This window comes from Dipodomys ordii, unplaced genomic scaffold (assembly GCF_000151885.1).
Source record: "Dipodomys ordii isolate 6190 unplaced genomic scaffold, Dord_2.0 Scaffold11, whole genome shotgun sequence".
Lineage (NCBI taxonomy): Eukaryota > Metazoa > Chordata > Mammalia > Rodentia > Heteromyidae > Dipodomys > Dipodomys ordii.
Window position 1 is genome coordinate 12,625,365 of NW_012267227.1, and position 17,615 is coordinate 12,642,979.

General features: G+C 41.5%; 1 protein-coding gene across 1 annotated transcript in view; it reads left to right on the top strand.

The window, feature by feature from the left end:
- Fbn1 (fibrillin 1) overlaps positions 1 to 17,615 on the top strand; it is a 199,469-nt gene that overhangs the window by 13,733 nt on the left and 168,121 nt on the right. The window contains exon 2 of the mRNA XM_013010126.1: positions 16,225 to 16,307. Coding sequence (XP_012865580.1) covers positions 16,225 to 16,307 — 83 coding nt within the window. The remainder of the gene's footprint in view (positions 1 to 16,224; positions 16,308 to 17,615) is intronic.

Sequence of the window (17,615 nt, forward strand, 5' to 3'; positions counted from 1 at the left end):
CTTCCAGTTTTCTGGTGTTTAATTGGAGATGAGTCTCTGGACTTTCCTGCCTGGGCTGGCTTTGAACCATGATCCTCAGATCTCAGCCTAGGGTAGAGTAGCTAGGATTATAGGCATGAGCCACCAGCACCCAGCTTCTTCCTTCTTTATGGTTAAATAATACTCCATTTTGTAGACCATATTTTCTCTATCCATTTATTCATTCCATATTTAGCTATCATAAACAGTGCTGTTTGTGCAGATAATCTGGACTGTGTATTTATTGACTTTCCTTCAAATATATGCCCAAGTGTTGGTAAAGCAGAACCTTTAGTTCTATCTTTAGTTTCTAAAGGAAACTTCACACAGATTTCTATTAGATAAGTTTTTGTTTGTTTGTTTGTTTTGGTCAGTATCACTTAGGGCCTGAGTGCTGTCCCTGAGCTTTTTCACTCAAGGCTAGTGGTCTACCATTTTGAGCCACAGCCCCACTTCCAGTTTTCTGGTGATTAATTGGAGAGATAAGAATCTCATGGACTTTTCTGCTGGGGCTGGCTTCAAACTGCGATCCTCAGATCTCAGCCTCCTGAGTAGCTAGGATTACTGGTGTGAGCCATTGGTACCCAAGTGTGGATAAGTGTTTATTTTTGAATTTCCTCTTTTTCTGAATTGTGTCACTTCTACTAGGAAATAAATTTATTGAGTATTATTCACTATTAAAATGTCCTCCTTTCACCCTCCAAAAAACTGGTTTTTAAATGGCCAAATCTGGCAAATAGCCCTTGTCTTTTTCCTGATGAAAACTCTCCCCTGCTCCCTTAAAGGCTATTGTGAAAAGAATTTAGATTTTAGGAAAGGAAGGGATTTGACTATGATTGCATAGGCAAGATGACCACCTGACATCACATGCCTCAGAACTCTCCACCTCCTGATCTCAGAGAGAGAGAGAGAGAGAGAGAGAGAGAGAGAACCCATCTTTTCCAGCCTCCCTCCTGCCCCACAGAGAAGTCTGTGCTGATCACAGAAACATTACAGTGGGCCAAGAAACAGGAATTCAGCCGGCCAGGTGTGAGCCATATGTTGATTCTACTTTGACCATGCATGGCTTCCTCTTAGGATTGAGAGGAGCTTGGTTAGCAAAGAAGAGGGCCGGAGAGGGGAATTGGAAGGGGAAAAAGTGGGAGAAAATGAAATGTACTCATTACCTGACTTATGTAACTGAAACCCCACTGTACATTACCTTTAAAATTTAAATTAAAAAAAAAAGTCGGGCTGGGTGCCAGTGGCTCACACCTGTAATCCTAGCTACTCAGGAGGATGAGATCTGAGGATTGCAGTTCAAAGCCAGCCTGGGCAGGGAAGTCTGTGAGACTCTTATCTCTAATAAACCACTCAGAAAAACTGGAAGTGGCACTGTGGCTCAAGTGGTAGAGCGCTCACCTTGAGTTGAAGAGCTGAGGGACAGCACCTGGGCCCAGAGTTCAAGCCCCACAAAACACACACACACACACACACACACACACACAACACAACACAACACAACACACACACACACACACTCTCTCTCTCTCTCTCTCTCTCTCTCTCTCTCTCCCCCTCCCCTCCCCACGAGGAGGATTGTTAGGTGGGTAAATTGTTGCATGTCTGCTTCCAGGCCCAGAGTTCAAGCCCCACAACCAACACACACACACAAGGAGGATTGTTAGGTGGGTAAATTTCTGCATGTCTGCTTCTAAGCCCAGAAAGCAGTGAGTTCTGTAGGCCCAGCAATCTTCACTCACTTTGCCATGTCTGTTTCCCTTGGTGCTTTGGGCCTCTTTGGTATAACTGACCAGGCTGACTCAGGTTGGCCACCCCTGAGAAGACCCTTAGCCCTCGCTTTCCAGCTGAAAAACTCTTGGCTTCATGCTTGCAAACAGTGTCATGCTCATATTCTTTGTTTTGCTTCTCTGCTTTAGTTCTCTTCAGAAACTGACAATCTTCTTAGATTTTCTTTTTTCTTGGACTGAGTCTCATTTTGAGTTTTAGCAGGAGTTGACATTCAGAGAGATATTTAGACTATCGAAGGTTCAGAGAAATGGAACAAGACATACATTCTCTTAATTTAGGCAAAGCTTTGGTAGAGTTTCTACACTCTGCACCCTACATGCCAACCTCTGGTTAACTGATTGGCAATAAACTCTGAGAAGCTGTGGTTGCCTGGTATGGATTCACAGCCTATAAAAATGAGAGTATGTTAAACAAGGAATAGTTTATACAAATAAGGGTCAGTTTCCTATTTATGATGAAAAATGTTCAAATGTTTAAGATTGTATTAATGCCTTTTATCTGCTTGGGATAAATCACACCACCACCTATACAACCAAGTTTACAAAAAATGAAAGAAGGCAAAAAAAGAAAAAAAAACAAAAACAAGCAAAAACCAGGTACTTTCTGTGCTCCACTAACTTCCCAGGAGAAAAATAAACCTCAAATAAAATAAACATTTCTTTTTAAACTTTTGAAAACCTCATAGGAACTTTACAAGAATACGCAAAGCATTTCTCCTGTCTTGTAAGCAATTCTGTCTTTTTTTTTTTTTTTTGGGTCTGGTCGTGGGGCCTGAACTCTGAGCCTGGGTGCTGTCCCTCAGCTCTTCAGCTCAAGGCTAGCACTCTACCACTTGAGCCACAGCTCCACTTCTGGCTTTTTTCTTTTTGCTTATGTGGTGCTGAGGAATCAAACCCAGGGCCTCCGGCATGCAAGGCAAGCGCTCTACCATTGAGCCACCTTCCCAGTCCCAGCAATTCTGTCTTGAATCTAGGCCTTCTCATACATTTGAAGCCAGGAGGACAGGGTCTGCTAGACCTCAAACTGGCTCATCCACTCATCCGTGTTTGTGCCATTTCTTGAATTTATTTTTTATGGTGGGTACTGGGATTTGAACTCAGGCTTCGGTACTGTATCACTTGAGTTATCACTCTAACTCTTCTTAGTTTCTCTCTCTCTCTCTCTCTCTCTCCCTCTCTCTCCTGCCATTCCTGGGGCTTGAACTCAGGGCCTGGGCACTGTCCGTGAGCTTCTTTTGCACAAGGCTAGCACTACCACTTGAGTCACAGCTCCATTTTAGGCATTCTTGTCCTTCATTGGAATTAAGAGTTTCACAGGTCTTGCCTAGGCTGGCTTTGTACCACAATCCTTAAATCCCAGCCTTCTGAGTAGCTAGGATGAAAGCCAGGAGCCACTGATACAGGGTTAGGGTATCACATTCTTGCCTTGAGCCAGACTCAGATTGTAATATTCCTGTCTTTGTCTCCCTGTTAGCTGAGATTACAAAATCACATTTACACACCTGGCCTCAGAACATTAATCCAAAAATCATCAGAGAGCCAGTGAGTATTTAAAACTCCCTGATTAGGTTATAAACTTTACTTTTTCTTTTCTTTCTCCTCCTTCTTTCTTGGCAAACGGAGTAAGTTTATTTGAAAGTGAAAGGAAAGCTGTGAAGGAAAAGAAGGGAGACTCTTAATTCAGAGAGGGACCTCAAAGAAGAGTCTAATGGAGAGGACTCCAAGGGTGGTTATTACACTATGGGGCTCCTTCTATGTCTCTTCCCCTTGTCTTTGTGCTGATGCTTTGATGTGCCTGCTCTAGCTGCTCTTTTCATTGGTTGAGTGGGCCCCCAGGGTATTATGGGAAGAAGAAGACTTTTAGTAGGAACTGAGGCACTATGGGAGCAAGAAGCATCATGATGGGCCACATGTTACCCACCATGTGTTAGGCCCATCAAAAGTTTTTTTTTATCTCCCTCTCTAACAGTTCCCCTTCTTTCCCTCATTTCCCCCTAATGTGGTCTGGGAACAGGGGCATTAACAGCCCCCTGCTACTTTATGCTGAGAGTGGGCAGAGGGAGTTTCTAGCATTCTTGGATCCTCCAGATCTACCTTTTAGGCAGATATGTTTGTGGGCCATGGTAAAACTCTGGAGGACTGTTTATATGAGGCTCTTTTTCTAATGGTCATTGGTAGCTGAAGGACTCTAAGTCTAGAAGAAACAAACTTAGCAAGCAGATTGAGAGTGAAGGGGCCAAATATTAGCAGAATTATTTTATCAAGTAGGGGGTCTCAGGAAAGGTAGCGGCCCAGACTACCAGAACCAGATATCTCTCCCTGAGTGCCATCCTTAGGTAGTATTTATTCTGTGTTTTGGGTTTTGGTTTTTAAACCTTTAGTTCTAAATAGTGTTGTAACTTAATTGCAAGAAACAGAGAAGCCACATTTTGAGAGTCTTTATTGGAAAGCTGGTGAATGCAGGTGGACTCGTGTTAACCAAGGCCTGCAGCCCAGCGAATACACCTTAACACTGTTAGAAAACTGAGCCATGAGCGCTGGAGAGGAAAGAAAGAGCAGAAAAGCAATACCAGCAAACCAGATCAACCCCAATGGAGAGCTGAAGTGGGATGCCATGTTGCCCGGAAGAGAGCCCGGAGACATAGGAGACACAGCACATGAGGCATGGATTAATGGTGTCTAATAGGGTCAGGTCAGGGGGCAGAGTCACAGGGAGCTTGAGAGTTTCTGACCCAAGACTGGCAGGTTCAGTAGTAACCTCTTGTCCAAGTCCCAGCCCTTGCCTCTAAGAGTTCAGGCATGTTCATCACCTGGGAGCTGGAACTTCTCCTTCCTCTATCACGAAGATAAGATGACACCAGTTAAACCACCATGTGGCCAACATGGCGCCGGTTAGACCCGGCATCCCTATTTCAAAAGGAGTTGTCATTTTTAACAAAGCATGCAATTTTATATGAGGCTCTTTTTTAATGGTCATTGGTAGCTGAAGGACTCTAATCTAGAAGAAACAAACTTAGCAAGCAGATTGAGAGTGAAGGGGCCAAATATTAGCAGAATTATTTTATCAAGTACCTTGTACCTTGTATTCTTAACAATGAATACAATATATCTTGATCAATATCACTCCTTTCAGCCTTCTTTCCTATCTCTCCCTTTTCCACCCCTTCCCTCATCTTACTTTTAGAGATTACATTAGATTTTTGACTGCATTCTCCTCCTCTTCTCTTCTCTGTCTTTCCCCTTGACTGCATTCCACCTCTTTCGATATCTACTTCCTAGTGTTTTATTTTGATGAACTTTGACTTTACCTTTCTAAGGACTTCCCCCTCGAGTCTTCTATATTTTAGTTAATACATTTGTACACATTTGCATACCACCAGTGTATTGGCTTATAAGTCTATAAGCTAAATCTAGCTTTCATATGTAAGGGGAAACACGCATCCTTTGTTCTCCGGGTCTGACTTTTCCAGAACTTTCCATTTCTTTACAAATGGTACAGTATTATTCTTCTGGTAGTATTCTTTATCATTCATTGAAATAGACTTTATAGTCTGTGCTCTTTATAGATTCCCCATAGAAATTAGGGTCTTATAAAGTACATATTTTATATTTTTTATGCATCTTCTATACATTTTATTTATTTCTTTATTTTTGGTTGTAGGGCTTGAACTCAGGGTCAGGGTGCTGTCTCTGAATGTTTTTGCGCAAGGCTAGCACTCTACCACTTGAGCTACAGCTCCACTTTGGGCTTTTTTTAGTGGTTAATTGGAGAGAAGAGTCTCATGGACTTTCCTGTTCAGTCTTGTTTCAAACTGTGATCCTCAGATCACAGCCTCTTGAGTAGCTAGGATTATAGGCATGAGCCATCGATATTCAGCTCTCATACATACTTTAAAATATATAGTTTCCTTGACATTTTTGTCCCTTCTAATTTATTTGTTAAAGAAAATGTTCATATCATGTAGAACAGTGCTTCTTAAAATGCCAAGCTACTAACTCCCTGTAAGGAGTTTGTGATGAGATCAGAAGTTTGTATCCAGTTGGGAATTCCATTCCACTTGATACAAAGCACTGTATTCAGCAAGGCTGTTTTATTCTTTGTTTCAGATGAAGACTTTGTCAATGAAGGAAGCAATGAAGTTGTTTACATTCCACATATTCCATTCTAGCTTAGGCTTCTTATCTCATTGTAGACTGGACAACATTTTAGTATACTGCTGTAGTGTTTCCTCAAATGTGGACTTACCAAAAACGTTTAATTCCTGTATTAGTCATGAATTGCTAGGTAGGGTTAGAAATTTGATCTAGCTCAGTGAACTTTTGTCAAGAAGACTTGATAAATAGGATGTGTGTGTTTTTTTTTCATCTGCAGGTACGTTTAAAATGGTGAGTCTTTTTTATGATGCCCACAACCATTGCTGATCATTGCTCCAAACCACTAACTTATTTGGGTAACATATTAGGGGTTCTACTTCTGTCATTCCCTGTTTATGAATGCAGTAAACTTTTAGACATAAACTTAACACTCACAGTTTGTAGCAGGGACATCTATAAGTACTCCCAGGTCTGCTTTTTCTGTCCCATTGCTTTGAGAGGTATAGAGAAATTATATACTATTCAGTAGTAAGGCTTGGCTACTAGGAAGTAGAAAATTGTATGTAACTTGCATAGAATGAGCCTGGAACTTCGAGGGGCAGACAGAAAGAAGCAACTTTGCAAGGGTCTGTTCATCTACCCTCATCCCTTGTCCTCCATCCAAGTGAACATTGAAACACTCAGTGAGTTACTGTTAGCAAGGCATATCAGGCATTATAGAAAGTTGGTGAAACTTTACACTACAAAGAAGAAATTGTAGTGGGAAAATTCTGTTAAATTATCTTTAACAATCGAGGAAGGACTGCTGATATCCTCATTCTGCATTGCTTTCTCAGAAATAACTTGTTTTGGTTATGAAATTATAATCACAGTGGATGATGGCTTGGGATCCTCCAGTCTCTGAAAGAAATGAAGAATGTAGAGGATTAGGACTTCCTTTACTTCTGGGTTTTTAAAGTGTCTAATTTCCAGACTTCCAGATACTTTGTATCGGCCTTAATGATCTTGTGCTGGGAGTTGAGGAGAGCTTGGATTGGGGTGGGGTTTGAGGTGCTCATTTCTACAGCTTTAGCTGAGACATGGTGGCTTGTTGTGGTGAAGTTCCTTCAGGTTGCCTGCTGTGGAATGTTTTCCCATAAAACAACAGTTGAAGTTGCGGTCAGGTCCTCTGACCAGCCCACAATGGCCTAGTTAGCTGATAATGCAGCCCAGAGATTGCTATTTGACTAGCTTGGGGACCAAACCACTACCTATTAACATTGTTTCTGTTGGAAAAGCCAACTTCTAAATACCAACAGGGAGAAAGGAAGTTTTAGAGCCCTACCTGTCTGTCAGTTAGAAGCTGTCAGTATTCAGAAGGATTCCCTTCCTTTTCCCCTGCAGCCTGACCCCATTGGCTGGTCTTCCTGAGGCTGCCGGATCATTCAGAAGATAAGATCTCCTTGTACTGGGGCTCTTTGCTTTGAAGATTACTGGAAAGTGATGAGAATTATGGTTTTACCTCTCTAGTTTACTTGTTTCATGTTTTCAATCATTTTATTCACTATTTGCAAAAGGAGCATGGTTTTAGCTTCAATAGGTGAGGGGTGAATTTTCCCAGGCAAAGAAAATGTCAAGGTAGTCCTTGAACCCATTGGGAAAGTCAAGAGGTTGCAGAGTTCTGAGGAGCAGATCTTCACAAACACTCTATAGACACACACTGATTACTCATGCCTGCAATCCTAGCTACTTAGGAGACTGAGATCTGATTGTGGTTCAAAGCTAGCCTGGACAGACAAATCTGAGAGACTCTTATTTCTAAATAACTAGGAAAAGCTGGAAGTGGAAGTGTGGCTCAAGTGGTAGAGTGCCAACCGTGAGTGAAAAAAGATTGTGAGGTCCAGAATTCAAGCCCCAGTACCAGCATACACACATATATCCTACAATTTCCTGCTGTCATTCACCAAATGTTCTCAGAAGTACAAAATTCAAATATGCCATGCTTTTTTTTTGTTGTTTATTTTGAGGCAACTTTTCCTCATCCCTTGAGGGTCAAAGAGTAATTCCCACTTCTGAGCAAATAGATCCCTCTTCATTCATTTAGTGGGAGCACCATTTACACCCATAATCGATGATGGTAGTAGTCAGGAGATAGAGCTAGGCCAAAGTAGCCTAGCAAGTTAATCAATGTTCTTAGGATTTTGGTAGGCCCATTCAGGTGCATTAGGCATTCAAGAAGATTCCCAAGTTTTTCATGGTGTTTAATCAGAGTACCAGAAACATCAAGTGCCTGGTGCTTCAGCAGCTTTACCCGCCGCCACAGAAGCACTCTTCTTTTAACATCTGGGCTTTATGATTCTGTGTCTTGCTTCCTGTTTTAGTGTATGTCATGGCTTTTTGAGTTTCAAATCCTGTTTTTAACATTCCCCCCCCCCGAAAAAAATGCATTTGCACATGTTCCCATCACCTCTAAAAACTCCTGAGAGAGGGGCTGGGAAGGTGGCTCAGTGGTAGAGCGCTTGCCTTGCATGCCTGAGGCCCTGGGTTCGATTCTTCAGTACCACATAAGCAAAAAGAAAAAAACCAGAAGTGGCACTGTGGCTCAAGTGGTAGAGTGCTCACCTTGAGCTGAAGAGCTGAGGGACAGCGCCCAGGCCCAGAGTTCAAGCCCCACGACCGACAAAAAACAAACAAAAACAAATAAAGTGGCCTCTGAGATTTAGGAAGTACCTGCCTTTGTGGCTTTTTCATCCCTTAACTTTCCAGGTGTATGTGTGGGGACAAAGGACATGAGCAGGGGTCCACTGTTTAATCTAGAGTGGTACATTCCTCACAAGCAGCAAACTGGTATTGATATATAGTCTTGATAATATAGTAAATCCATTCTGATTCACACTTCTTTACATTTCCTGCCTCAAGTCTTTTTATGTTCAGGGCCCCCTCCCAGATGTGATATTACAATGTAGTTTCATGACGTGTCAGGCGATAGAGCGTTTTCTTGGCACTGTTGAAGTGCTGGTCAAGCATTCTATAGAATGTCCCTTAATTACAATTCTGTGATGTTTTAGTCATGATTAAACTTGGGACACAGGTTTGGTAGAAGAAGACAACCGAAATGGGAAAGAAGGTCCTTGTATGAGAGAGAGACAGGAAAGTAGATGTGAGTGGAAGGAAGGAAGAACAGAAGGAGACAGAAAAAGACAACTTGTGACTAAGGAAAAATGTGGCAGAGTCACGAATCTCCTGGTGATGGAGAAGATCAGAGAGGATGGCACTTTGGAACACCAAAGCATAAGCTCTTCTTTCTGTTTTCTTTTTAGATGATTAAAAATATATTTTAGACTGATTTTGTTGGGAAGCACTGCATGAAGTGGGTTAGAGAGGTTGGCTGGCTGGCCTCTTTAAAGTAGAAAACCAGGACTTTGTCTGTGTCTCAGACAGTGTCGACCCAGACAGCCCAGAACCTCTGCTCAGATGCGGAGAGCCTCGCTGAAAGGGAGGAGACTGGAGAAGCCACGCCCATGACCACAGTTGGCTGTTTCATTAGGCACAGTGTTATGACTGGCAGATCGGCCGAACAGTCACATGTGGTTCTCAGATCACGGTGGAGACACTTGACCCCTGCCTTCAGCAGAGACCAGAAGAAAGGGACTTGAATAAGGGGACAGAGACATTTGCAGAGTTTGTGGGAACAATGTGTCCCTTGATCAGATAGCATTCATGAGATTTTTCTTTTCTTTTTTAGCCAGATAAAATTTGTCAGAGAACTGACAAAAATCATGATTCATGGTTCACAATAGATAGAGTTCCTTGGTAGATTGTGGTTGTCTCATGAGCTATCATATTTTGTTTTGTTTTACTGTTATTATAAAGATGATGGTACAGAGGGGTTACTCCAATAAGTGAAGTAATGAGTACCTTTCTTTTTGGACAGTGTCGTCTTCTTCCCTTGTTTTCTCCTAGTTACTGTCATATTTTTTTTTGATAGTGAAACATTTTAACTCTGCATCAGTATGACAATCAGATATTCCTTTGGGGCATGTTTAGTGGGAAGTTGGGTTCCCTTTGGTATATGAGGGCATATTTGCTATAGATATTTCCACATTTATCCTCAAGCGATTCAACAGAGGCAGACAAGGGGGCTCACACCTGTAATTCTAGCTACTTGGGAGGCAGAGATGGGAGGATCACAGTTCAATATAGATGAAAAAAGTTAGCACCAGTGGCTCATGCCTGTAATTCTAGCTACTCTGGGGGCTGATATCTGTGGATCACAATTTGAAGTCAGCCTGGGCAGAAAAGTCTCTAGTAAACCAGCAAAAAGCTGGAAGTGGAGGTGTGGCTTAAGTGATAGAGTGTCAGTTTTGAGCAAAAACAGTTAAGGAACAGCACCCAGGCCCTAAGTTCAAGCCCTAGAACCAACACACACACACACACACACATGTGCACGCATGCACACATGCACGCACCATGAACCTCTCTCAAAGAACAAGCCAGGTATGATGGTGCATGTCTTATAATCCTAGTTCTTCAGGAAGGGGAAGTACGAAGGTCTTGGTCTACGGCTGGCACAGTACTTTATGCAAACAATCACTAAGGCAAAACGGACTTGAGGGTATGGCTCAAAGGCTAGAATGCTTGCCTAGTAAGTATAAGAAATCCAGGGTCAAACCCAAGTACTGGAAAAGAAAGGAAGGAAGGAGGGGAAGAAGAAAGGAAGGAAAAGAAAGTTGAAAATCCGGGGGCTCAATTGAAATGTTCCCCTCATAAAGGTCAAAAAAGCCAGTAATTTAGAGCCAGGGTCAGCCTCACTAGTTCTCTTTGGAGGCTTACTGTTTTCCCTGCCCAAGGATTTGATCCCTGACAGGCTGGGAAACTCTTGCCTATGAAATAAGAGCCCCCTGACCTTGTTTTGATTACCCCAGCCTTGTCTGAAAAGGACTTGGAACTCGGGACAGGAAGCAGAAAGGCTAAGGCTATCTTGCTGTAAGACAGGCCAAACTTGCAGAAGTGGGTCTGGCTTCGGAATGCGGTCACGCTGCAGACGTCTTGCACGGGGGCCAATTCTCGCAATGATGTGGTCAGACATGGTAGAGCCCAGCTGTTGGCCTCATTGAGAGAGACTTTAGCCCACACAGTCTCTGAGTGCTGTGTCTGAACTCCATCCAAATAGCGAGCCGGTCGAGGCTCACCCATCCCCCAGGGTAATGGACCTGGGTTGAGCACAAGATTCGAAGCAAGCGGAGTCACAGAGGAAGACTCCAGTGGTTAAAAGTGGTGAAGTGGAAGGCACATTTATTTCCCCCTTCTTCCTCATGGACTATTAGAATATAAGGAACAACAAGGTACTTAGTCTATTGATGGGCATCTTGTGATTTTTGTTACTATGTTACCGCAAATGCTGTTGAGTGATATATCTTCTTGAGCCTCAACATACTTTTTTTGTTTTCTTCCTTTCTCTCAGGTAGTAGTTAAGGAAATGGGCTTTGGAGTCAAGATACTAGAATTCACATCACCATGACTGCTTCTAAGTTGTGGAACTTTGATGAGTTCAACTTTTCTAAGCCATAGTTTCCTTCGTGCAAATGATAATAACAACAGAATCTACCTCAAAGAACAACCACGAGAGGGAAATAATCTAACAGGTCTTTTGCACTAAGCAGAAAGAGTTTCTAAGTTGTTTTTTTTTTTTTTTTTTAGTGGGGAGGGAAATGGTGTTGGAGCTTGAACTAAGGGCCTTAGCTTGCTCAGCTGGTACTTTACCACTTAAGCCACACCTCCATCCCTACTATTTGCTAGTTAGTTATTTTGGAGATGGAGTCTAGTAAACTTTTCTGCCTGGCTGTCCTTGAACCATAATCGTCTAGATCTCAGTTTCAGGGATACGATTACACATGTGAGTCACTAGTTTCTAGCTGCAGTCAAGACTGAATTCTCTGTGTCAAATACCATTGCCATCCACAGAGTTTTGACCTTAAATTTTTCTTTGGGGGAGGGGGGAAGGGAATGAGTTGGTGGAAAAGGTTGATGAAGAGAAAATTGTATTTATACAAAAGAGTATTAATTAAAAATTTATCTTCAGTGCTGTTTATATTGGAACATTAGAATAAAATCTTTTATCATGGAAATAACCCACCCTATCTCCTCTAGATTTTACATGTCTTCCTGCTTTCCAACTTAAATAAGGCAATTGCTTATTTCTAGAAATAGTGCTGTTTTAATCTGAGTATAAGTCAGACAAATGCCACCCAGCTTGTTTGAACGAGTTTCTGTGAGTTTGCACTTCTCAGGACCTGAATCATTAGGAGAGAAATCTTAACATCTTTCTAATGCTCTCTGTTGAGCCATACCACACAAGAGTACTTAATGCTGTCCAACAACAAATGGCCAAGGAAAGGGAAATAATCACTGCCTTGTCGTGGTGTGGGTGGGAACAGCAGAAGTTAAATAGTATGTCACTCCTTAGGAAGGATAAGGTTGTAAAGCAAAAAAGCAGAGCATGAAAACAAAATAAACAATCCCAAATTTTACGTAGCATTTTAAGATGAAAATGAAAAGATGCAGAACTAATGAAAGGGTCTGGGGACGAATGAAGCAGCCCCTTTTGTTCTAATGAAACAACAAGCATCTTGATTAAAAGATAAAAGACATTTGAACTTTAAAAGTGATGGGGTTTAATGGGTGTTGGTGGCTCACACCTATAATCCTAGCTTACTCAGCAGTCTGCCCAGGCAGAAAAGTCGATGAGACCCTTGTCTCCAGTTAGCCAGCAAAAAGCTAGAAATGGAACTGTGGTTCAAGTGATAGAGCTCTAGTCCTGAGTAAAAAAGCTAAAGAACATGCCCTGATTTCAAGTTCTAGTATCATCATTAAAAAATGTTATAATGTTGCTTAAGATAAAAGAGGATGCTTGAACTGAACTGTCGCAGATGATATTCAATGACAAAAGTATTGGGGCTGGGAATGTGGCTCAGTGGTTAGTGCTTGCCTAGCATGCATGAAGCCCTGGGTTTAATTCCTCAGTACCACAGACACAGAAAAAGCCAGAAATGGCACTGTGGCTCAAGTGGTAGAGTGCTAGCCTTGAGCCACAGAAGCTCAGTGACAGTGCCCAGGCCCTGAGTTCAAGCTCAGGACTGGCAAATGAACAAACATCTCCCCCCCTCCCCCCCCAAAAAAAAAGTATTGTCCCTTGAATCTCCAGATCCTAACCCTCAATTTTAACCATTTCTGTTTTCAATTTTTTAATTTCTCCATCAACTCTGCTTGTACTTCTGGGTTTAAACAATACCCAGAGCTTCCTTGATATAACAGGAGAGGACTTAACCCCCAAAAGATATTTAATATTTATTCCTTTGCTGCCTTCTTCCTTCTCTTCCTCCTCCTCCTCTTCCTTCTCTTCCTCTTCCTCCTCTTCCTCCTCCTCTTCTTCCTTTTCCTTCTTCCTTCTTTCCTTCTTTCTTCTTTTTCTTCCTTCCTTCCTTCTTCTTCTTCTTTCTTTCTTTCTTTTTCTTTCTTTCTCTTCTTTCCTTCTCCAGTCCTGAGGCTTGAAATCTGGGTTTTTAGGTTTTTGTTTTGTTTTTTGAGGTAAGAGTCTCAAGGACTTTCCTTCTTGGGCTAACTTTCAACCTCAATCTTTAGATCTCAGCCTCCTGAGGAACTAGGGTTACAGGTGTGAGCCACCAGTGCCCAGTTCTTTCCTTGATCAAAAAAAAAATTGTAGTATGGCTTTTATTTGTTGGTTATTTAAATTAATTAACTTGTTTTTGGCACTTTTGGGAGTTGAATCCAGAGCCTTATGATTGCTAGACAGATGATTTACTGATTGAGCCCTGCCCAAGCCCTTTTTGTATTAGCTATTTTTCAGATAGGGTCTTCCATTTTTGTTCTCCCTACCTGTGTCTCCCATGTATCTGGGATAACAGGGGTATGCATGCCACCACACCTGGCTTATTTGTTGAGATGCAGTCTCCATAACTTTTTTTGCCTATATTGGCCTTGAACTGTGACCCTCTAAATCTCCACCTCCCAAATAGCGGGGATTACAGATGTGAGCCACAGCACCTGGCCTGTTCGATGGTTATTTTAAAATAGCATGTGTTATACTTAACCTTCCAGTTAGTAAATTAGCTTCTTTATTGCCTTCTGTGTCTTTCTTCCTGATTTGGTTTCTGAATTCCTATCATCCATACCATTTAATTTCACACTGTGAAGGTTTAGAACATTGACGTTTTATTTTGTAGCCATGGCAAATTGTAATCTCCTCCAGGTTTTGGCTGCAGATTGATACTGAACATTGCAAAACAATAAATAATGTTCATAGTACTGTGATTTTTCAAATTCCTTGGAAAATCTTTCAAGTCTGTGGCTTTGGAGAACTGAAATGACTGATTCTGGACCCTCTTTTTTTTTGGTTAACTTTATCACTATTATATGTGTTGCTACTCCACAAATACATTCATTTTTGTCAGACAATATGTCCCGATTTTCATTTGAAAACCATCATTGCTCCAACCACAGCTCACCCTGTGAAGGCTCAAGGGTGCTGTGAAGTGATTCCAGAATTTTCTTTGGGGTTGGACTACCTCCAGTGGAACTGTTGTAATGGCTGTTGGTGGAGAATAGTTGACTTTGGCTTGCACTGTCGCTTTAACTTGAGAGAACGTTTGCGAAGTTTAGAAGGTTCTAGTATCTGTCCCACTCACTCCCACCCCCAACCCTCTCCTCTGTTTTCTCCTCTTTCTTCCCTTTCTGAAAAGGAAGTTCTGGATATTTGAAATTTGAGACATTTGTTACAGAAGGGACAAGTTTTGAGAGCCAGAATTCTTAATAAAGTCTTTAACCTTTCTGGTTACTTAAGCTGAGTCAGAAAATGAGTTAGAATGTAGGTCAGAAGATGATTTTGTTTACTTTTTGTGCTAGGGGGGATGTTGAACCCAGGGCCTTAGGAATTCTAGGCAAGCATTTTACCACTGGGCTGCATTCCCAGCCCCAGATGATTTTTGTCATGATAATAATGCCACATTGCACTTCCATTGTCTTGTGCCCAGTGTCTTATCATATATATGCATATATACACCTATTATGATATAGGCAAGGTAAATATTATGCCAGTGTGCACAGAGAATGAATCAGGTGATAGAGGGGCATATAGTCAAGTGTATAGTCACTTCCCCTCTGACCTGGGAAAAGTACTGAAAGACAGGGTACAGAGTGAGAATCCTTTTCCTGGCCCATCCATCTTTCTCCCTAGTTATGCTCTTCCCTTCAGCCTCAGTTAAGTCTGAAGCACAGATTGCACACTGGAGAACATCCCTAAAATCTCTGGGACTATGCAAAGACTTCACTTGCTTCCCACTTCTGCTCGAGATTGAGAGTCTGAAAGGGCTTGCAGGCGGGCCTCGTGCTGTTTGCTTGGGTCTGCATGTAGACTGAGGATGTGTAGGTGTGTGTGGGCGCATCCCAACTGAGACATGCATTTTAGCCATGTTTAAGACTTGAGCTGGTGTTCATAATAGAAATCCTTGGAATAGCTGTGGTTTGTGACATTGATTGGAAAACATTTGACCTTCTTTCCCAGTCCCTAAACTCCAACTTAGCATCCACACATAGGCTCAGAAAGGAGTGAATAGTTTCTTATGGGTCTCTGCATTCATTCCATCTGGTCTTAACGTTCCAGGGCTGGAGCAGCTAGATCTTTATCCATTTGCTCTCTGAAGATGCTGAATGTGGGTCATCTGGATTCTCAGTGGAGGCTTTGCTCCAAGATACATGGCGATAAATTATTCAGAAACAAGAAACACGGTGCCGTTGGCTTCATTTGCTCCTAAATGCTTGTGTCTGTGGTGTTCCCAAACTTGCTAAAGAGATATTTAAGTGTCTTTGGCCTTTATTTCTCTTAACCTGTATTAGAGTTTGCAATTCTGTATTTTGGATGAAAAGAAGAATGTGGTAACATTTTAGAGGTGAGCTGAGCCATAGGAAAAAGTATACCCAATTTTAGAGTAGGTACTTGTAACATTACACATAATGGATTTAACTCTGACTTTTTAAACCAGACCAGTAGACAATTCATCATTAAAATTAGACAATATGGCTTCATGAAAATTTTCCATCTGTATCTTAAGGGTTTGTGACTTTGGTTTTTTTTGGTTTTTTAAATATGCTCTGAGGGCCTATCTCCATTGGTATCAATAGGTTACAATGTTGAAAACTGCTAAGTTAACATTGGATTCCCTGATTTTACTTTTCATTGTTTTCCAAGGTTCATTTGCTTTGTAACTTAGGATTTTTTTGAAAAAAAAATTTAAGACAAAATGGAATTCTGTATATTTTATTTCAGACCCAATGTCTGTGGATCACGTTATAATGCTTACTGTTGTCCTGGATGGAAAACCTTACCTGGTGGAAATCAGTGCATTGTCCGTAAGTAAATAGATCACCTTTCATTCCGCATGTTTGTTTTGTTGGCATGATGACCCTTAGAATTTGATCCTTTGTAACTAAATGCCAGTAGTCTTAAATAGTTGAACCTTCCAGTTCTTAAGATTTTCCCGAACTCACTTTGGGAACATTGAACTTCATGAAAGCACTGTCATAGATTGATTGAGTGATTTCCTTTAGACTATTCCTGAGATACTGAAAAATAGAACCACAGTGGATACTGTGATCCACATAGTATGATATTTGTATATGTTAACCCTCTGATTAACATATGGTGGTCACTGGGAAGGGATCTTGAGGAAAAGGGTATCGTTGCTGAATTCCTTATTATAATTTTTAACTTTGTCGGCCACAGCAGTCCACAGGCCTCCCCAAATCATTGAAATTGGGTGGCAAGAACCAAAAAGCTTTAGACAAAGGGGATAGGAATGGGTTTATTTGACGATCAAAACTAAACCAACGATGGTATTTAGCATTTTGTAGATGATTTCGACAATGGAACTCTTCCCCTGGGTCCTGTAGAATTCTCCGAGAAATGTTATTTTCAAGCACTAAAATAAATGTTTATAGGAGTCTTTGACAGCTTCTTGAGTAATAGTTTCCCATCTCTGTCCTAAGCTCTTTTAATGTTCTAATGCCCATTTTATTCAGTGTGGTATTTTAGCTTTTTGCACTATGCTTGTCTCTAATCTATTCTGCAAGAGTTTGAGGAAATGAACACACCAACAACATAGAAAGGATTGATCCAGTGTTGATGAGTGAATTGTTATTCAATTTACTCTCATTAGGCTGTCATTGAAGCATCTGACACATTTACGGCCATAGGCTCTGGGTGGTATGAAAGTTCATCTCTCTCTAACAGGTGAATGGCTTCCTGACTGTAAAATTGCTACCCAGGTCACTGGATTCTAGATTCTTCCCTCATGCTGTCAATATAATTCAGAACATGTCCAATAAAGAACATTGCTGCCTACTTTTTTTTTCATCATCAAATAATGAAACGGATAGAAAAACAGTTCTTTGTAAGGATGTTTAGCGGCAAGATTTTAATTTGTGTTGTTTTCCTTTCTTACTTGTCTTGGGATTTTGCTAAATGGAATGCTATGAATAAGCAGAGAGAGACTGAGGACTCCTGATAGGTATGCATCAGAGAGTTACTGAACTTAGAGTCAAAGCTTGTGTTGTCCAGCAGACTTGCTTTGTGAATGAATACACCTGAGATTGAATAAGTCATGATGACCAGGTCAATGAGAGGCCTGAGGGGCCAGGTGTCCCTCCTTGGAGGGCTGG